Source organism: Budorcas taxicolor, chromosome 13, assembly GCF_023091745.1.
Source record: "Budorcas taxicolor isolate Tak-1 chromosome 13, Takin1.1, whole genome shotgun sequence".
NCBI lineage: Eukaryota > Metazoa > Chordata > Mammalia > Artiodactyla > Bovidae > Budorcas > Budorcas taxicolor.
This window is the reverse complement of record NC_068922.1, coordinates 69,990,804-70,012,242: the sequence shown is the minus strand read 5'-3', so window position 1 is coordinate 70,012,242 and position 21,439 is coordinate 69,990,804. Positions and strand designations below refer to the sequence as shown.

Below are 21,439 nucleotides of genomic sequence, written 5' to 3'. Positions count from 1 at the left end.
CTCTTCTTCATTAATTGCTTGCAAATTTTATAGAGGTGTTCTTAGTGTAATCTGCTGAAATCTAGAAAATACAGGGCCTGCTCGTCAGTCAGAAGATAGCAGGGGCAGTCTGCAGGTAGTTCTAGGATGGCGTTGTGAGGTTCGCCACCTCCCCCCCCCCGCATCCCACTCCACACCGTGCTGCTGAGACATCGCTCTGTGTCCTGTGTTTTCTGCCCTCCCTCCCCTAGGAGCGACCCGCTTCAGACTCCTGGCAGAAACTTGAGAAGTCGCGAGAGTATAAGAACAGTAACCAGCTCCGGGAGTACCAGCTGGAGGGGATGAACTGGCTTCTTTTTAACTGGTATAACAGGTGTGGAACCAGAACCAGTCCTGTCTTCAGGGCTGATCTTTCTACCAAACGTTTGTGCCAGGAGGGAGATGGTGGGCTTAGCCAGCATAGAGGGGCAGTAGCCGAGTGGTGGAGGAGTGCAATGGAGCTGTCAGTTTAGTGGGTGATCTCTGTACATCAGACGTACCAGGACTTCTGTTTGTCATGTCAGGTTTGGTTTGGTTTGGTTTCTCTGACCAGAGAGTAATGATCTTTAGATGTCATCAACATTGTTCTTTTATTTCCTTTGTCAGAAGGTTGGGCTCAACCTAAATGAAACAAAACCCCAAAGATCCTTTAATAACTGTGTTTTTATCTCCCAAATCTTTAACACAAAGTGCCTCTAAAGGTGAATGCATCTGCATTCTAGTCCCAACTCCACTATCTGTGTGTGAGCCATGGATGGCCTCGACTTGTCGTTTTCAACCCTGAGCTTCAGTCCCTGTGAGAATCTAGGTGAAGCAAATGACATCTGAGAAAGATGGGTTAAGATCTTATTAACATTCTAGGGTTAATAAGAATTGTTAACATTCTTATTAACAATCTAGCATTGATTTTAAAGACCACACGAAGTGGAACACATACCAAGCTGGCACTCTGGAGACCTGTGTTCCAACCTTGTCTCTGTCACTCACAGTGGGACTCAGGGCATAGCTCACTGAAACACAGCAGGTCTGGGGTTGCCCACCTGTGCAGTGATGAGCAAGACTGAAGAGGGGCCGCACCTTCAGAGATGACCACTGTGTGCAGTCCATGCTTCTGGGTCACCGCAAGAGACCAGCGTTTTCATTCTGACACAGAAGTTAGGGTAGGGGTTGAAAGTCTGTCCTTTGATAACACAGGTGATAGACAATGAGAATCGTGTAGCTTGTGCTTCTGTTTTTGCCTTAGCTTCCGTGAAATTTGTCAGGTAGAGAACTGGCGTAGATTTGAGGCATTTTATAATTTTCTCCTTGCCGCATTATTATTTTAATTTTTAGTATCTTTAGTTTCCATTTGAATCGATGCATCTCATGTATTTTCTCACAAGTTGCAATAGTTCCCTTCTGGAAGTAGGCAGGGTGTAAATAACGATAATGGAAACTTGCCTCAGTTGCATCTCTGGAAAATGCTGATAAAACCTCCACCGATGACCTTACAGGTCAAGGTACGCTTCTGTAGTATCTTTTTCATTGTAACCAACCTCCGCCTCTTTCCAACATTGGCGATGAATGGTTTGTTTCTTACTCTGCAGGAAAAACTGCATTTTGGCTGATGAGATGGGCCTAGGGAAAACCATCCAGTCCATCACGTTCCTTTCAGAAATATTCCTCAGGGGCATCCACGGCCCTTTCCTCATCATCGCCCCGCTCTCCACCATCACCAACTGGGAGCGGGAGTTCCGGACGTGGACAGAGATGAACGCCATCGTGTACCACGGCAGCCAGATCAGCAGGCAGATGATCCAGCAGTACGAGATGGTGTACAGAGACGCGCAGGTGGGCCCCCCACTCATCGCAGAGGCCCTGGGCAGCTTGCCATTGTGCTCACAGCAGCCTCTCCACCCCTTGTCCTCCAGAGTCCAATGCCCTGCGTGGAATTACTGTTGGCTTACTTTGTAGAGTCACGTACTTATTGAGGCAGACGTCTCACTCCTCCCTGGTAACTTCATCTGTGATGAAACACAGAACTGAAGGGCACACTTTCCGCTCTGACATACACCAGAGGCTCTTTTTAGGACACCGAAAGCTTGGCTTCTTGGTTGGCTTACGAAGTTGCTTTTACATGCAGAAAATTTTATCTGAATTGCCATGTGCTCAGTGAAGAAGGTGAGCAGAGGGATTTGTAAACAGAGGAAGGATCCTCAGCCAGGGAGTTGGGAGAGAGAGGAGGTTAACGGATTTGAGGTTAAAGCATAAAGAGAAAACAAATAGGTTAAAGCACAGCAGGATTTAGCAAGAAGATTTTGTTAAATATAAGCACTTTGCTCAGTATCCTTATAGGCTTGTCCAGAGCATTGGTTTTCACAAAGAAGGTAAAAATTGAATGAATTCAGTCACAGGAGAGGCAGGGCTCATACCATAGTTTTCACAGGCAGCAGGAGACACCCAGGAGAGATTTAAGATGTGTTCTAATGTGACGCAGCTCTGCTTTTTAAATGTGATGGTAGCAGTAAGACAAACGGAAAGACAAAAGTATGTCCTGCCTGGTAGCACTTGTCCCAGGTGAATCAGGATCATCATGTTAAATCTGTTCTAGAACCCAAGTTACAAGGTGAAACTAATTCTGCCTGAAAACTAGCAAAGAGGGTTTTCTTTGGGCATTCAAGCTCTGTGTGGTTTAGACCACCTGCTGGCTAGGAACATGTGAATCAACACCCATCAGCTTTCCTTATCATGGCAAGTAATGAACAAAAAGCTTCCTTGCTTGGCCTTCCATACTCTGTCGTCTCGCTTTTGTGGGGGTACATGCTATCCTGATTTTTGTTTCTTTGAATTAATGGGATCTCTCTCTTGTCGAAACAGCTGGTTTGGTTCTCCTATTCTTTCTCTTCTCAAAGAGGAAGATTGCGCTTACTGGCCTCTCACCTAGGTCTGACCATCTATCTTGCCACCTTCTCCAGTCCAGCTTGTAACCCGGCAGCTGCGCTCTCCAGCCATGTGTAAAGCTCTGCCTTCGCTTGTGTCATCCTCAGGGAAACCCCCTGTCAGGCGTCTTCAAGTTCCATGTTGTCATTACAACATTTGAGATGATCCTGGCAGACTGCCCAGAGCTGAAGAAGATTCACTGGAGCTGTGTGATCATCGATGAAGCCCACAGGTTGAAGAACAGGAACTGCAAGCTTCTGGAGGGCCTGAAGCTCATGGCCCTGGTGAGAGTTGGCAAGCTCTTTCTGTAAACACAGTCCCCTCCTGTTCACAGTGGAGGAAGCGTTCTTTAGCCATCTGCATGCAGCTTGCTTGTGCACCGTCTGTTTACCCTAGATTTTCTTCTTGCCCTTTGTAGCTCCAGTGGTGCAGGAATCAAGTTTTTGTTGTTGCTGTTATAAACTGGGTCAGCAATTTGACCTTTGCCACAGATTGACTCCCAGAGGGACCCAGGGGCATCTTAAGTACCATGGCATTTGTGACCTGGAAATGTAAGTTGTTTTGGCTTGTTTCCAGGTCCCTGAATGATCTGGTACCAAAGATGATAGCCTTGAACATTACTGCCTTGGCACAGTGCCCAGTCTGTGGCTAGCAGGCCCTCCAGAATGTGAATGAGTGAATGGGTGCTTTAACTAACATGGAATTGCTGCTGGACTCAGGGATGTGAAAGGAAGGTTGATCTGTTTGTTGATGTTATTACTCGATGTTGTCATAAAAGCAAAAACAAAATTGCCCCCAAATTGAGCCCAAGAGGCCCTGGCGTCACTTGCCCACTCAAACCTGCTGTCTTGGCGGCTCAGACCTGTTCCCCGTGCTGTGAATTTGTGCAGGAGCATAAGGTGCTGCTCACGGGGACACCCTTGCAAAACTCGGTGGAGGAGCTCTTCAGTCTGCTCAACTTCCTGGAGCCGTCACAGTTCCCTTCAGAGACTGCTTTCTTGGAGGAGTTTGGAGATCTGAAAACAGAGGAACAGGTAAATAGGGGCCTGAAGGATTGGAGGAGTCAAGGTGATCACTACCTTCACCATCAAGGGAAAAACAAAGTCACCATGGGGACAGGAGTTAGCCAGTTCTCACACCCCTGGTAAAATGAGCATCGCCTCCTTTATTTAATTTATGTGGAGGAGGATCAACTGATCATTAGCAGTTTCTATCCAAACAATAAATGAATCAGCATCCAGAATACCTAATCTCCAGCCTCTTGCTTTCACTAATCTCATGTATAAATAACTTCAGTGATTTTGTTCATCGTCTGCCCTCAGGGCCATGCTTCCCTCCTCCTCTGCTTCCTTCATCCTTCGCCCTTCCTCCTCCACCACCTGCAACATGTTTCCAGGCTCATTTTCTTGAGTACAACCAAATACACAGATAGTGAGGAACAGAAGGCAGGTGTACTCTAGAGTAGTTGGTCAGTCCAGTTTTGTCCAGATCAGTTCAATTTCCTGTTTTCAAAGATGTGGTCCTGAGTCTAGCTTATTGGACTCAAAGCTGTAAAGAAACAAACCAACATTAATAAATATCTATCTATGATGTGTAGGAATCTCCACTGGACATTACAGAAATAAGGCAGACAGGTGTAAGGGTCACAAGAGGAACAATGAACAGAGCTGAAGACTTTAAAGGCGAGAAAGGTCACATCTGTTAGGACTTTGGAACAACTGCATGGAGAGAGTACAGTTGGAGAATAAACTTTAAAGGGTGGGTAAGTTTTCATTAGGCAGAGAGAGAGGTGATAATGACTACTTTGCATGGGAAAAAAAAAGCAATCAGCAGCAGCCATGGAATTTATTCAGTGGTAGGGGATCATCTGGCTGAGCTGGGGATGAACTGTGGAGTATGAAGCCGGAGGAGTTTAGCACTATATTGTGGGAGCATCTTGAAAGACAGGTTGAAGGATTTGGTGAGCATTAGAAAAGCAACACAAGGCTTTGAGGCAACGACAAAATTAGTTCTGCTAAATTAATCTAGCAGTGGCGTGAGAGTGGGTTGGGGCAGAGAATTTGGGAATGGAGAAAGTTTGGGAATTTCACTAACAGATGTCTTGAGAGTACACGCTGTGGTTCCAGTCTGTTTGTTTCTACTTCAGCGACGAGTCAGACTTTGAGAGCAGTGAGTAATCAAACTTCATTCCCCTTCTTGACGTTTGCAGTATCTATTGATCTTTGCAAAGCCAACTCCAGCCCTCTCTCCGTTTTTGGACCATTAGAAATGCTTCCTCTTCTCCCATTGCACTTATTTTGTGGTATGCGTTTTCTCTTCTTCCTAGACAATGACCTCCTTGAGGACAAGGCCCACATCTCCTCCCAAGTTGTGTTTGTTGTATTGACCAGCACAGTGTCTGGCATATAGTATACTCTAAATGATTCAAGGTACGAACCAAGTGAAGGGCGAACGCTGAACCCAGCATGTGGCAGACTTGGCATTTGTCCCTGTCTTTTAACAAGTCCCTAGCTGTGTCTTTCCCCTTTGGGTTCTTACGCAGTAATTCCTTATCCCTGTGGGGGATTACATACCTAAGTTCCGTGGTTGCTAAAATAAAGCGTTCATTAAATGGATTAGATTGAAGATTGGGGTTTGTTAGGGAAAAGCCACAAAAATGGCCCCAAATGTCTGTATGTTTTAAATCCCAGTAAAATAGAAGTTTTAGAAAGCATCTGGTTACAAAGTAAAGCCTATTCCTTGTTGTTTAAAACCTGCTCCAGTAACTCCTTTAAATCAGACTCTCTAGAAATCACTTTATTTCAGCAGGAAGCATTGGCACAACCCACAGCTTATTTGTGGAGAATCTACCCTTTTGAAATTTCTGAACAGCTCTTTATAACTTGATCTTTTGCACTTGCCTCTTACTGTCCCACCAGCATTAATCTTACTGGTCTCAGGTTTTAGCTCAGGGTGAACTCAGGTACCTTGACTTTGAATCCCGTCTCTGCCCTCTTCTTGGGAGAGTGAGCAAGTCATCTTGCCAGTGCAGTCAAGTGCATAGAGATCTGCTGTCCAGGCCTGGTCTGTTAGGGCAAGAACACACAAATCATAGCAAAGAAGACTGTCAGGCTCGAAGTGCCCCTGAGATGACAGCTTGCCTGATGGAGTGGGAGGTGTCACTTTACCGCATTCCCTGTGTATGTCACTACCCCCAAACTTGTTGGCTGCTTTTATTTAGATATGAGAGGAATGCACTTCCAGATTGCCTCTGCTTTTTTTTTTTTTTTAATTGAGATATAAATGACATGCAACACTATATTAGTTTCGGATGTGTTTTGTAACAATTCAATATATGTAATATAGTAAAGTGATATAGTAGTATATAGTAAAGTTATCACAGCAATAAATCTAGTTGCCTCCCCATACATATGTAAATTTTATTCTAGTGATGAGAAGTCTTAAGGTTTACTCTTAGCAACTTTCACATATACAATATGGTATTACTAACGGTAGTCTCTTTGCTGTCTGTTACACCCCCGGGACTTACTCATTTTATACCTGGCAGCATGTGCCTTTTGACCACCTTCATCCATTTGGCCCACCCCCAGATTCCCCCTGCTTCTTACTCTGTTCTTTCAGCATATACATCTTCCCCTTGTAATATATCACTTGTGCCTCCTAACATGGCTGAAAATAGTCCTCAGGCAATTGCTCCATACAAGTGCGTGTCAGAGAGAGAGGTTTGTTTTCTCCATCCTGGAGAAGAGGTCCTGTCCTTTGTGTCTTTCTCCCTTTATTCTTATAAGATTCCCACGTGAGTTCTCAGTAATTGCTTACGAATCAAAACCAGATCCCTTTTTTCCTTTCAGTCCCCCTGTAAGCTCCTGTGTTCAGGCATCAGGCTTGACCTTACGTTTAGTCAGCTGCCGCAGTTCTGCAATTAGATGCTCAAGAGACTGTAGCGAAGGTTGGCATCACCCCAGTAACCATTACTGAATGGGGATCCGGGCAGGTAAACAGGTCTCGTTTCCCTGGCCAGGTGAAGAAACTACAGTCTATCCTCAAACCGATGATGCTTCGGCGGCTGAAAGATGACGTGGAAAAGAACCTCGCTCCCAAGCAAGAGACAATCATCGAAGTAGAGCTGACCAATATCCAGAAAAAGTACTACCGTGCCATCCTGGAGAAGAACTTTTCCTTCCTGACCAAGGGGGCCAACCAACACAACATGCCCAACCTCATCAACACCATGATGGAGCTGAGGAAGTGCTGCAACCACCCCTACCTGATCAACGGTGAGCGGGGACGCGGGGAGGCCTTTCCAGCTTGCGTATCAAGTCCCCATGAGACACCCGGGTGTGAATTCTGAACTTTTTACCAAGTATTAAACTGAGGTTCAAAGAGGTCAGTGGATCTGCGTCAGTGATCTGGCCAGTGAGTACACAGAGCCCTGTTTTGAACCAGTTCTCTGCCCATCAGAAGACAGATGATGAGTCTGACTGCTGTCCTTTGTGGGCCTGCAGTCTGGCCCACACTTCCCACTTGGGATCAGGGAGATGTCTTACTTCGTTGAAAAAGTGATCATGGCGCAGTGAGATTAAAACTCTGCAGATAAATTAACAATTAACTGTACTGGATAGAGACCATGTTGGAAGGTTTTTTTTAAAACAAAACTTTTTGATGAAATTTTAAATCCAAACATGGCTTGCCAGTTGCTAGTGTTTATGTCCAAGAGGTATGTCTTTTTGTCCGCTTTTAAAATTTTTCTTTCTTTATTTAGACTGTGCTGAGTCTTTGTTGCAGCGCACAGACTTTATCTAGTTGGGGTACTCGGGGGCTTCTCTTATTGTGGGGCATGGGCTCAGTAGTTGCAGCACGTGGGCCTGTCTAGATGTGGTGTGTGAGCTTAGTTGCCCAACAACATGTAGGGTCAGGGATCAAACCCACGTCCCCTGCACTGGAAGGTGGATTCTCAACCGCTGGACCACCAGGGAAGTTCCTTTTTGTCAACTTCCTGTGAAGGTTTATTTACTTGCCTGAGTCAGCTTGGTATTTCAGATCCTTTCTCTACCTGGTCAGACTCCCAGGAGAGCAAGTCCCTGTGTTCTCTGCAGGTCAGTCGTCCCCTGACTAGAGCCTACGGTTGAGGGCATGGACCAGGGACGCACACACCGCAGATGCCTCACAGGCTGTTGGTTTGGGACCTAAGAGTTCATTCCATTTCTTCTAGGCTCTGTCAAATAGAAAGTCACTTTTGCCCATATAGAGTGTTCAAAGAATACTTTTGTTGCATCCTTTTTCAGGGGCAGAGGAGAAAATTCTGGAGGACTTCCGGAAAACCCACAGCCCCGATGCCCCGGACTTTCAGCTGCAGGCCATGATCCAGGCTGCAGGGAAGCTGGTGCTGATTGATAAACTGCTCCCTAAGCTGATTGCTGGCGGCCACAAAGTGCTCATCTTCTCACAGATGGTGCGCTGTCTCGACATCCTGGAAGATTATCTCATCCAGAGAAGGTGAGCCTTGTGTCAAAGCTGGGCATAGGTCCTGCAGGCAGTTCCTTTTCTTTGTCGCCTTTTTGATTCATTCAGAAATTATGTTTTAACAACAAAAAAGTGTTAGAAAATAGAGAAAAGGAATCTTCTCTTAAAAGATCGGCCAAAATTCAGAGTTGAATCTTATGACCAGGTTTAAGTGTCTTGAGAGTGAATTTCCTATGATAGGAGCCCTTGCTTTGCTTAAAAAATAAATTTTGCGTATTTATTTATATTTTCTTAAGAAACAGAGTTCAAATAGCATTACAGAAGGCTAAGAAAATAGTGTATTTACTACCCCCTCAACCCCCTTCCCGCCCCGTGATGAGAAAAATAAACCCTGGAAAGCATCACTATATCAAGTTGTTAAAAGAGCATCAGCTGACAGTTGAACTTGGGGATGCTTTAGGTTTTTTCTCAGCCAGCCCTCTAAGGTTTTATGACACACTAGCTGTGGCATCCCAGTTTATTTTCTTATTTGTATTCCTCTAATTCCTTGAACCTAGGTTCCATTCCTCATGCAGGTGAAAAGCCTGGGGATCATGTGGGTTGCTTGGGCTCTGTGAGGGTACTACGTTTGTTACATTACACTACATCAATCCATTTCCAGCCATTGGGATCCGCCAACAATCTGAAGATGGCAAATGGATTTTTAAAATTTATTCTTAATGTTAAAAGACTTCTCAAAATCTTAGAAACTATTAGCCAAGGCATCGGTAGGGTTAGAGTACCTCTTTGTCTTTATAGAGTCATCATGGCAAATCCACATGTTCTGAGCTTTGAAGATTCTGTTTCTCCTTATAACATAGGAGAATTTATAGAAAAAGTATTAAAGGAAACGACCAACTTAACTATGGGTAAGCTCACATTTAACATTACATAAATAATTCTCTGAAATCGGATTAGGCACTAAAAGAATTTCTCAGACTCCTGTAGTGGAGATCTTTAGGTAAAGAATTCTTGAGACTTGGATTATTTTTTTTCTTTGAGGAATATATCAAAACTAGAAAGCAGTTTCCTATTTAATACTTCACACTAGATGAATTGCCAGAATACTTGCTTCTTACATAGTTACCTTTTCGAAATATATACAACTGCTAGTTTGAAGATTTTTTTAAAGAGATCCCCCACAAATGAGTAACAGTGTAATTAACAGACTTTTGCCAAGTACCAATGTCTTTATTTAGCTCCTTTATCACTTATTGCTCATTTTGTTTTAAAATTACCTAAGTATTATAGTTGCTCTTGAAAATAGCGATACTTTTTAATACCACCACCAGCTCAAAACTCCATTCATACTTGGGCATTTATCTTCTTAGTCTCTTTGCTTTGTGCCTACATATATTTAGTTTTGTTGTTGATTTGCTTGAATTGGGATCGTATGCTACATTCTACATTGTAACTCACCTTTTTATTTAATATATTATAGAGGTTTTTGCTTTATTTTTCTACAATATAGTTTTGATGATTTGAATGATATTCTCTTATTTAGGTTGTTTCCAACTTTTCAACATTTTTAGGAACTCTGAATATCATTTTTGGTCACTGTGAATGTTGCCAGTTATTTCCTTGGGATAAATTCTGATGTACATTTTTAAAAACATTTAATACATATTTCCAAAACACCCTCTAGAAAGACACTTTTATCTCCCTTTTCATGGTGTATGAGAATGCTCTTTTTTTCTCATACTCTGATCAATCCTGTTTTTGCCATTTAGTCTCTGCTAATTCAATAAGCCAAACTTATGGTCTCTTGTTTTAATTTATACTTATTATTATGAATGAGAGTGAATATATTTTATGTATATTCACTGTTCATATTTCTTTTCTGTGCATTGCTTATTCATGCTCTCCCATTTTCTGTTACTCTTTGCCTTTTTGTTTATTAATTAATTTATAAAAATTGCTTGTTAGGAATATGGTGCAAATGCTTCCCCAGTGTTGCTTTTGACTTTTTCTTTATGGCTGTGGGTTTTTGTTTATTTATTTTATTCTTAGAAGTTTTAAATTGTATTATCTCCCAGTCTTAAAACAGCTTTAAATAAACTTAAGTGCTTATTTATGCTTAAATTAACATACTTAAAAAGACTTCCCCCACCTCTCAACTGTATCATATAAATAGTCTAAAGTTTTTTTCTTTTCGTTTTTTTATGGCTTTTTTCTTTTCACTTTTTTGTGGTTTTTTTCATCCCAACTCTGTACCCAGCAGGGACTTCTGGCCTTAATACCACCATTACTTTTTTCTTCTTAATTTAGTTTTTTGTTTTCATCAAAGTTATACATGCACATAATTTGACATGGCAAATTATTCTTTTAGACCTATGAAAAACAGCATTTTCCTGATACCACCACATACCACCAGCTTCCCCTCGCCTGAAGCTTTTAAACTCCTTATGTGCTTTCTTTTGGTGTTTATAGCTGTAGCTTTACAGAATGTTAGTAGTTGCAATTTCTTTTTTTTTTTTCAGTTTTAAATATTATCTGTTCTCATTATGGAAGATGAATATTTCCTTTCTTTCACTGCCCCTCATAATTACCACCTCTGTGCCTCCTGTCCTCCCATCTTCCCAACCTGCCATGCAATACTTTGGGTTGAATTACTATTTAGTGTTTGTTGCGACTTATGTAAATAATGCGTTACAGCTCAGCCACGTAGTATGCTGTTTACTGTTTCTTTCTTGCATGATTTTTATCTTTCCTGAAGCTATAATTTTTTTTTAATTCAGTGTGAAATTTTAAATATACGCATTATAATTCAGGTCCAAAATTCACTGTGGCCATCTGAATCCCCCTTTGTTATGTGCAGCCGCATCAGCTTCCTGTCTGAGCCATCTCTCCCAGGCCTTCAGTCTCTTCCTCTCTGCCCAGTTGCCCCTCCTGCCTGGTGCTCAGTCACCGTCTGTGATCTCCCTTCCTTAAGCACTCTGACAGCTTTCTTTTCCTTTCCTCTTGAATCTAATCTTGCTGGTGGACCCTGTGTACCTCTTCTGAGAGCTCTTGCGAAGGGGCGAATGATACATGGGTTTTGAGACTTTGTCAGAATGTTTACTCCCACCGTTGAGCAATCATTTGGCTGAGTTTGAGAGAGTAGATTAGAAATAATTTTCCCACAGAGTTTTGAAGGTGTTGTTAGTCCGTTGTCTTCTAGTTTCCAGGATTGTCTAGAAATTCAGAGCCTTTCCAATTCCTGGTCTGTGTATGCGACGTGATTTTTCTGTTCAGAAGCTTTGATCTGTCCTCTGTCCCAGTACTGTGACATTTGACAGTGAACTGGGTTTTGTATGGCATCTGTTGAACTGGATGTATTGTAGGTCTTTCCCATGGCAAATTATACTCGGTCAGTTCTAGGGGGTGTTTTCTTGTATTTTATCTTTGATTATTTCTTTCTGGCCTGCTTTCAGTTTGTGGAACTTTTGTTATTCGTGTGTCAAACCTTCTGGACTGATCGGCTGATTTTCTGTTTCCTCTGCCTCCCCATCCCGTTTCGTTTCCCTCTGGTTTTTGCTGTACCTCTGGTTTTGTTGCTCAGTCACTCAGGCGCATCTGACTCTCTGTGACCCCGTGGACTGCAGCACGCCAGACTTCCCTGTCCTTCACCATCTCCCTCTGCTAGAATACCATGAATTTCTGAGTTTTCTTCTGTAATTTTCCAGTTTTTATAGCACTCAGCTGGTTATGGCACAGGCTCAGTGTCTTGCCCTTTTGAGATGAATGATGATAGATTTTTTATTTTTTCATTCTTCCTACAGTGTCTGTTTCCTCAAGTCAAATTTCTTTCTTTTTGTTTGTTGATGTCTCTGTCTTTCATATTAGAATTCTGGGTTGGCTTTTTTCTTTTTTTCTCCCTCTTTTCAGCGCTTTGAATTACTATTCCACTGTGTTCTCACCCCCATGGTTTCTGATGTGAAGTTTTGTGGTCATTTAAGTAGCTGTTCCCCCATATATAATGTGTTTTTTTACTCTACTAAGATTTTCTTTTTAATTTTCAGTCTGTGGCACCTTGACTATAATGTGTGGATTTCATCCTGTGCAGAGTTCACTGACCTCCTTAAATCCATAAGCAGATCTTTCGCCAAATTTAGGAAAGTTTTGGTCAGTATTTCTTTGATTTCCTTTTTTTTATCCTTTTGCCCTACTTTTATGTTTCCCTGTGAGATTCCAATTACCTCTGTATTTGACCTTTAAGTCCCTAGGCTCTGTTCTCTTTTTTTATTATTCTTTTTCTAGTCCTTTTTCTCTCTCTCCTTTTGTTTTGAATTGTATTCAAGTTCACTGACTCTTTTCATCTGTCTTTTCTATCATGCTTATTATGCCATTGGTTTCATTATATTAAAGATTGTATTTTAGTTTTGAGATTTCCATTTGTTTCTTAGTGTGATGTCTTGTTTCTCTGCTCTCATTTCCTATCTTTCCACTCATCATGTACATGTCTTTACTTCACTGAACATGATTGTAAGAGCTGCTTTAAAGTTCTTGTCTGAGCATCAGAACATCTCAGATTTGATATCTGTTGTCTGTTCCTTTGCGAACGGGTCACGTTTCCCCTGGACATTGTGAACATTTTTGTTATGGAGATACAGGATTCTGTTACATTGCTGTGAGGTGTTGATGGTTTCTGTTTGGGGGCAGTTAAGTAGGTGAGTCTCAAAGTGCAAAGGGTGTTGGCGTCTGGCAGGTCTAGTCTCAGCCCAGACTGCTTTCAGCTTGCCCCAAGCATGTGTGCATCAGAGGTCAGCCAGACCCTTGCTGCTACTGCTGCTAAGTCGCTTCAGTCGTGTCCAACTCTGTGTGACCCCATAAATGGCAGCCCACCAGGCTCCCCCGTCCCTGGGGTTCTCCAGGCAAGAACACTGGAGTGGGTTGCCATTTCCTTCTCCAATGCGTGAAAGTGAAGTCGCTCAGTCGTGTCCGACTCTTAGCGACCCCATGGACTCCAGCCTACCAGGCTCCTCTGCCCATGGGATTTTCCAGGCAAGAGTACTGGAGTGGGGTGCCATTATACCCAGAGTTTGGGGTTCACCATCTCTATCCCTTCTGGAGGCCCCCTCTCACCCTCTGGTGGTCCTCGCTGCCCCAGACTGCTTTCCTTGGTGCCTCTGGCCAGAGAGACAGTGGCTTCTCATCAAGATTTGTAGCTGTCCTGTACCTTTGCCATAATTCCTGCTTCCCCTCAAGGCCAAAACCACAGATTCCTGTTTTTCCCCAAATCTGCTTGCTCTCCTTAGCTCTCAGGTAGGTTTTTCTGTTCACTTGTTTTGTTTCTGTATTTTGCCAGGGTCTTGCGGTTGTTTACTGGAGAGTTAGTGTGTTAGGACCTTGCCCCTTCAGACCAGAAGCAAAGCCTTCGTGTTTCAGATCAGAGGCTTTCCTCAGATGTCTGGTTTGGCTGCCAGATGGTAGGCACGATCCAGAGATGAGAAGCTCTGGGCATGTGGGCCAGTGTGTTGGCTGCCTTCCTCTCCATCTGTGAACACTGTCCGTCTAGCTGGACCATTTCATCGAGGAGCCTCCAGTGTCAGTGCTTCGGGATGCTTTTCTTCCTCTCTCCTGCTCATAGGGTGGGAACTTATTTGGACTTGGAGCTGACTTGTGGGGAAGGGGTGGAGAGAGGTAGGAAAGTCTCAACATCTCTTTCTTTCCTTCTTCCCTTTTTTAGTATAACACCTCTGCCTTTTACTGTATGGTATTTCCTAGGTAGAGAAAGCTACAGGTCTTTTTTCGCTCTCAAGGCTGAGATGGGTGATCTATAGGCTAGTAGATACTTCAGCAGATATTCAACTAGTTAGTTCTCTTATGTTTAGACTCTTTGTATCCCCACTTTCGGGGTACCTAGTGCCACCAATGCCTGATCCCTTTGGATATTCTACCATGCTGAATTAGGCTATTTCTCACCTGGGATTTCTTTGAATCAGGTATCACTTGATTTATTTTCCAACTTCCAGAATTTTATTATAGCTTCTTATGTTCTATTTGTAGATTTATTTGGGGGAGAGTATTATTATGCATTAAAAAAAAAATCCCTTTACTTATCATTTTAAACATTTGAGGAGATAAAAGAGTTAAATGTGTATGTTAATTCTGAATCTTTAATTGGATTTCTTTGGTTTATTTTATTATTTTGCATTTCAGTCTTCAGTCCTTCTACAGTTTTGGTAAATGACATTAATGGGGGGGTCTAATTTAATTTACTTCCAAATATGTCTGATTTTCTGTTTATTAAGTAGTTCATCTTTTCCCCATTTGTATAAGACACTATCCATGAAACGTACTGAGATGTTATATATATTGGGTGTAATATGTAACCTTTCTATTCTTTTGATCAATATTTCTATTGCTTTGCAATATTGTTATTTGCAAATTAATATTTTCAATATTATTGCAGATGAACTTCAGACTTATTCTTTTTTAATGTATTTACTACTCCAGTCCTCACTACTAAAAAAAGATTATACATTTACATATCTGTATTTATCTGTGTATAGCTATACCCATTTGTTGAGATTTTGATCAGCTCTTCCGCATGTTGTAGAGCAGGACTGACATCTTGGTATCATTGAAGAACATGATATTCACTGCAGTCCCTCAGGTCTTTTGTATACACCGTTGAGTCAGTAAATACTTATAAGGTGCCAGCCTTGTGCTGGGACCTCTGTAGGTATTAGGGACTTGGTGACCAAGCCAAGATGACCCCTAGTGTCATGTTGCCAAGTCCCACATATTTCTTATTCAGATTAGTTGTAAGAATTTTATATGTTTATGGCAATCATGAATGGTTGTGCTGTGGGTTTTTTTTTTTCCCCCAGTCTTTATTTTTTCCAGCTGGGTTATTGCTGGAAGACAAGATTGTTCATTTCCTTCAGGCCTTCTGAAGTCAGCATTTCCTGTTGTGCCAAAAGCGTGTCTTTCCCCGCCTCCCTCCCTCCCAAGCACACAGAGGTTTTCCAGAGTGCCACCTGCTTCTTGTTGATGTTTGACAGCGACTCACAATTACCGTTTGATGAACCGCATCAACTCCTAGGGATTTCACTCAGAATGCAGTTGACACAGAGGGTTAACTGCTATACCGATGTTTGGTGTGGAAAATTTTATGATGTCTGTAATTTCCTCATTCAGACTTACTAGCCCTCAAGATTTTCTTTGCTCTTGAGCCTTGTCGCCACGCCAGCTGTCAGTTCGGTTTTGTTCCCGTTTAATTCTGTGCCATACTTGTACAGGGGTGTGGGCAAGAGCCAAAGGATCTGGCCCAGAAGTCAGGGGAGTGAGGAACGATTTAATTGAACTCTCAAATCACTGGATTTTTACTGCAGTTTTGTGTTCTTTGAGCACACTCCCTCAAAACCGAGTAAGTGATAGAAATGAGAAGTAATGTTCCACTCATCCTGGACAATTTCTAAAACTATGTTCTATCATCTCTGGCCAAAATACTATCTAATTTTATGGGAATGTTTTCCCTAGGTGATTGCCGAACCATATCATCACTATTTATTGGTTCCTCCGCCTCCTTAATATGATGCTCGTTCCCTGCCTCACTCAGATCCTCGGGCATCTGGCTCCTCTCTGATGCTTTAGGGGTATCTTGTCAAAGAACATCGAGTCCTCTGTGCCTGCAGCACTGATTGTACACATGTGTGCTGGTGGGGCTGGCAGCCATCGTTTAATTGAATCTCAGTCCTGCCTTCTGAGTCCAAGTGCTCTGCTTCTTCCACTGCCCAGTGCATCACACATGCAGCCGAACGTAGGAGTAACTCAGTGCAGGTCCTCAGGGCATCGGTTCATGAGAGTCAGTTTGATGTCTATAGCTTCTGTTCTCACCTTCTACTAGAATTAACTGGTTTCCAGAGGTGCTTCTTTATCTTTAATTTTCTCTTCTGAGTTTTTAGGGAAATCTTTCTGCTGCATTGACACATAGGGTACATTACAAACCAACTAAGAGGGTGGACTCTGAGTCAGATGGATCTCACTTGCCAGCTAGGTGACTGAGCAGGTTGTTTTGTTTGTGAGGGTCATTTTGTCTTTGGGGGGTTGTTTGTTTGTTTGTTTGTTTTTGATGTGTGCTCAAATGTAAAATGGGAAACTGCCTCACGGGATTATTACAAGAAGTGAATATAAGGATGCATAAAATGCATGTATCACAGCGCCTGGCACCGAGCTTGATACTTCAGAGCTTGCTGTGAATATCGTTGCTGTGGCTGTTGTAAATAACCATGATAATATATCTAACTGCTTCGCAGTTGTGTAGAATTCAACTTATGACCATTGGCTTTTAGTGTAAACAGAAGCTCCTTAGTCTACCTTCATGACAGTCCTGTCCTGTGTTTTATTTATTTATTTGCTTCTATCGCCTCATGTATTATTCTTAAATTAACTGCATTAAGAAAGAAGAAGAAAGGAAAAATCTGCACCTGTAATTCCAAATAGGGGTGCACTATAGCTTTGTGAAAGGAAGGCAGTTTTTTTGGACTTGGCTCTTTGCCTTGTACATTTCCTTCTGAGCCTGAGTTGGTCTGGTGTCTCTCCCTGTATTTCCTTGGGTGATTTCTCATGTGGATTTTCCTCTTCCCTGGTGGCTCAGATGGTAAAGATTATGCCTACAATGCAGGAGACCCAGGTCCCATCGCTGAGTTGGGAAGATCCCCTGGAGAAGGAAATCACTACCCACTCCAGTATTCTTGCCTGGAGAATCCTGTGGACAGCGGAGCCTGGCAGGCTATAGTCCATGGGGTCGCAGAGTCAGACATGACTGGGTGACTGACACTTTCACTTTCAAAGAAGGCAGGGTTATATCGCCAAATTTAGTTATCTAGAGCTACCCCCACCCAGAGCTGTCTACCCCTAGAGGATCTGTCCTTAGCTCTTACCAGTCATTTATCTCAATTTTTAGCAATCCAGTTTCCCAGATTCTGGGCTACTGAGATTTTCATCAGGATTCACGTTCTTGGCTATGGTGGAGTCTAGGGTAACTTGATTCTTTTCTCACTTGGTTTCTGTTACTTACACTTTACCAACCAGTTCTTACTTGTTGGTCAAAATTGGGCCCAGGGTAGCATCCTCATATTCATTTGTCCGTTGTCAAGGGGTAAATAAGAAAAGATAAGACTCAGCAGCTACCCAGATTGGCACTGTTTTAATTCTATGCTAATTACATGATCTCCATCCTAAAGGTACTTTCTGGTTTTTTGAAGGTGGTTCTAGGCTCCCAAAGTAATTACTCTCTTACCTTCTCCTACACAATGCTGTCCACCTTTATTTCTTAACTATCCACACAGGTACGTGCCTTCTTAATAACTTTCAGTTTTACTTCCTCACTTTATTTTCCTCTAAAAGTTCTTCTGGCTTCTTTCCAACCTGACTCAGCTCAGAAACCTTTCTTGCAATTTCTCCCTATGTGCTTGGCAACATACTTCCCAGAAGACCCTGGTTTCAGCTATAAACTTGGAGACGTTGCTTTCTGCTTCTAGAACCTCAAGGAACTGTTAGGGTAGAAATGACCAACCGAGACGTAACAAGACAGCCTGTCCATTCTCAGTCCATCCAAAAGCAGATAGAGCCTGATTCGAACTCTGATTCCATGCCACATGCTCAACTAAAAGATGGTTGAGGCTTTATTTTTCTTTCCCGGTCTTATGGTTAGATTCAGTGCAAGAAAGTTGGAAACAGTGAGAGTAAATTTGCCCAGGCAGTGGGGATTGATATTTTGTTCACAGCTCCTCTAGTCCTCTGTAGTCTGTGGCTGGTTTTTTGTTTTGGTTTGGTTTCTGTTTGTTTTGAGAGGGGGGGACATTTTGCAGCACGGTTTCAGGTGTCTGCCCTGCTGCATACAGAGAGGGGGGGATTCTTTATAGACTGTGACACTGGGTCCATATGTAGAAGTGAGGGGTGTAAGGCCGTTAGTCACCAGCTTCCTGCGTTGTTGCCTGTTCTCCACTGAAGTCATGATTAACGCCTGGGCTTTCGTTCGTTTGGGTCCCCTCAGATACACCTATGAGCGAATTGATGGGCGAGTACGGGGAAACCTGCGCCAGGCAGCCATCGACCGGTTCTGTAAGCCAGACTCAGACCGCTTTGTCTTTCTTCTGTGCACCCGAGCGGGAGGCCTGGGGATCAATCTCACAGCTGCTGATACCTGCATCATATTTGATTCAGACTGGAACCCACAAAATGACTTGCAGGTAACCATAGGATGATTGCTGTTTGCCTTAGGTGTCCCTGAATCTAAGAACCTCACGGCAGGGCCTGGCTTGGCTACAGAGAGAGTCTGCCACGCTCCATGCTACTGCTACAGCATTGGCCGGATGGCAGGCTCAGGGCCTCGGTCAGCGGGTACAACTAAGGAAGAAGTAAATGTCGAGCCTCCCCACTAATCAGAGTGGGTTTTTTTTCTTTTATGATAAATCAAATGGTATTTTTCAGTGGTAGCTTCCAAAATGTAGAGTAGAGCTATTCTTCATTGTTATTATCAGACATATAAAGAAAGATACTAAGCTTGAGCACTTTTCTAATTCTTGACATATGGATTGATTCTGGCATTTTCACTCACTTTGGTTGTGAGGTAGTTGTATTTCGTTTACAGTACAGGAAGATGACCCAGAGGTGTGGGAAGGTTCCCTGGTGTGGCTGGGGTGACTGAGGCCTCCACATTAGTTCCTTTGCTCCCCCCTTAATGTAGCACATTAGAGTCAGTGTGGCCAGTTAAGTATGGGTCGCCTACTACATATGAATGAGTTCCTTTCCAGGAGCGCATTTGTAAGTCCGATTTGTTCGTTTAAGTCCAGCAGAGTGACCACAGGTACCCAGCTAACACATTCAGCTATATAGTACTGTGATGCAATAGGTTTATAATAACTTTTCACACAAATAATAGCTAATAAAAACAAACTAGTGCAAAAATAGAGGAAGCATTTTTAATCTGACACTGCAGTGCCTTGGAAAGTACAGTAGCACAGTACAACAGCTGGCCAGCAGGGGTTGGCATCGAGCAAACAGGCAAGAATAATTACTGACTGGAGGAGGCAGAGGAGGTGGGAGATGGCAGAGCTGGAGGGTCATCAACAGGAGGCGGAGGGCCAGCTGCAGCTTCACTCAGGTTCTGGGCCTTGCTGGAACCAGACGCATGTTCGCATCTTTGAAAGCTTACCACCTGAAGGTTCACCTGTAGGGGACTTAACTGTATTTGAAGATAAAATTTGTTAGTTTTAACCAAACTGAATAATGTTTGGTTTTAAAAAAATGACTGGCTTTAAAAGATTTTTGCAAGGGTTGGAGTTAATGCATTTTAAAAGCAAATGTAAACAAACAAGAAAATGAGAGAGCTGATCCTTCTGGTTCAGAATTCCTTGTCAACCCTGTTTGAAAGTTAAAAAAAAAAAAAGACATTTTAACTAGATTGCACAATAAGTCAGTCCAAAAGATTCTGATCATTTTAGATCCCAGAGTTACATTCATTACCATTAATGACATGCTTCATCCCATGTGTGTATTGGCTCCTGGAACATCTGCTGATAATCAGAGTGTGAGTTTGTGGTGGGGAGAACGGTGGGACCTCAGAGCCTGTTTCATGATACTGATAAGAGTGACTGATAGGAGAAGTTTGAAGGCTGCTGTTTCACAAAACTGAGGAGGTGCCCTAGGGGGTACTGCCAGGGAAGGGATGCAGGGAAAGGGAGCTAAGGTGATGGGCATCTGGCTTCTTCCCTGCCCACCACGTCACACAGAGTCACTCTGTTCGATCTTTTTCATTTAACGAGTTTCCAAATAATGTTTTTTTGGAAGAAAACGGTCTCCTAGATAAGATAGCAGTGCTCTGAATTACCGTGTTGGTGACAACTGGATAAAACTCAGGGGGAAAAAAATCATCTTAAAACAAATTTTGTGGCACATTGTTCAACATCCAACTTGAAAAATCAGCGGCTATGACCAGCTCACCATCAGGCCTTTCTGCTAGTGATGGAATATTTGGGTCCAGGATGAGTTGCTGAACTTTCCTGGCAGGTCCAGTGATTATAACTTTGTGCTTCCAACACAGGGGGCGCAGGTTCCATCCCTGGTGAGGAAACAAAGATCCCACCAAAGCTGCGAGGCCACCAAAAAAAAAAAACCCAAAGAGTTGCTAGATATAATGAATAACCAATTTTTAAAGAAGTTAACATACTCAACACCACGGTGCTAAAAATCAGTAGAAACTAGTATTTGACAAGGTCAGCAGCGGGAACCTAATGGGGGCGGGAGACTACCACCTTGGGCTAGCTGCCTGTTTTTAAAAATAGTCTGGGTGGAATATAACCCCACCCGTTTGTGTCTGTATTATCTCTGGTTGCTTTCATGAGTTGAGTCTTGCAACAGGGCCCTCATAGCCCAAAGCATCTGAAATATTTACTCTTAGAGAAGATGTTTGCCAACCCTAAAGCAGATGGTTCCTTAAGTCGTAAGTTCTCAACAGCTGTAAAGCTCTGTGCTCCTTCACAGCGCTCACCTGATGATGAGACTTGGTACCTGGGCCGGTGATGGGTGGCCATTTGGAGGCTCTGTTAGCTGGGCATGCCTGAAGGACTTGCAAAAGGAAAATTAAAAGCATAGGGCTGGCATTTAGAGATGGGTCACAGCCAGAGGCATCTAGACATTGATGGTGCAGTGCCAAAAAATGGAATGAGCAAGAGTGAGAATGTCTAGACCCGAAGGAGGTAGATCAGTCCCCCCTGAAGTGATGGATTTGTCTGGTCAGATGGGGTGGGCAGGGCTCTCAAAGGGAGAAGGGAGCAGCTTTGGAATGGCCATTGTTAGTGTCCACTGCTGGGGGAGTCGCAAGAGATGCGTCAAGGAGTTGGTGGGGATGTCCAGACTGAAGTTGGATTGTGTGAGGGTTTCGTATGCCGAGTCAGCTTCTGAACTCCTCTAACACTCAGCCTTGGTGGAGAAACAAGGGCCGTGAGCGCCCGGGTGATTCAGGCAGGCACTTGTCCAAGAACGTGCAGAAGATCATGAATGATGGTGT

The 21,439-nt window shown here is 43.1% G+C and overlaps 1 protein-coding gene across 1 annotated transcript in view; it reads left to right on the top strand.

Moving 5' to 3' along the window:
* Positions 1–21,439, top strand: part of CHD6 (chromodomain helicase DNA binding protein 6) — a 148,010-nt gene that overhangs the window by 62,733 nt on the left and 63,838 nt on the right. Inside the window, exons 10-16 of the mRNA XM_052651301.1 lie at positions 231–352; positions 1,605–1,848; positions 3,045–3,221; positions 3,828–3,971; positions 6,959–7,214; positions 8,223–8,433; positions 18,425–18,620. Coding sequence (XP_052507261.1) covers positions 231–352; positions 1,605–1,848; positions 3,045–3,221; positions 3,828–3,971; positions 6,959–7,214; positions 8,223–8,433; positions 18,425–18,620 — 1,350 coding nt within the window. The remainder of the gene's footprint in view (positions 1–230; positions 353–1,604; positions 1,849–3,044; positions 3,222–3,827; positions 3,972–6,958; positions 7,215–8,222; positions 8,434–18,424; positions 18,621–21,439) is intronic.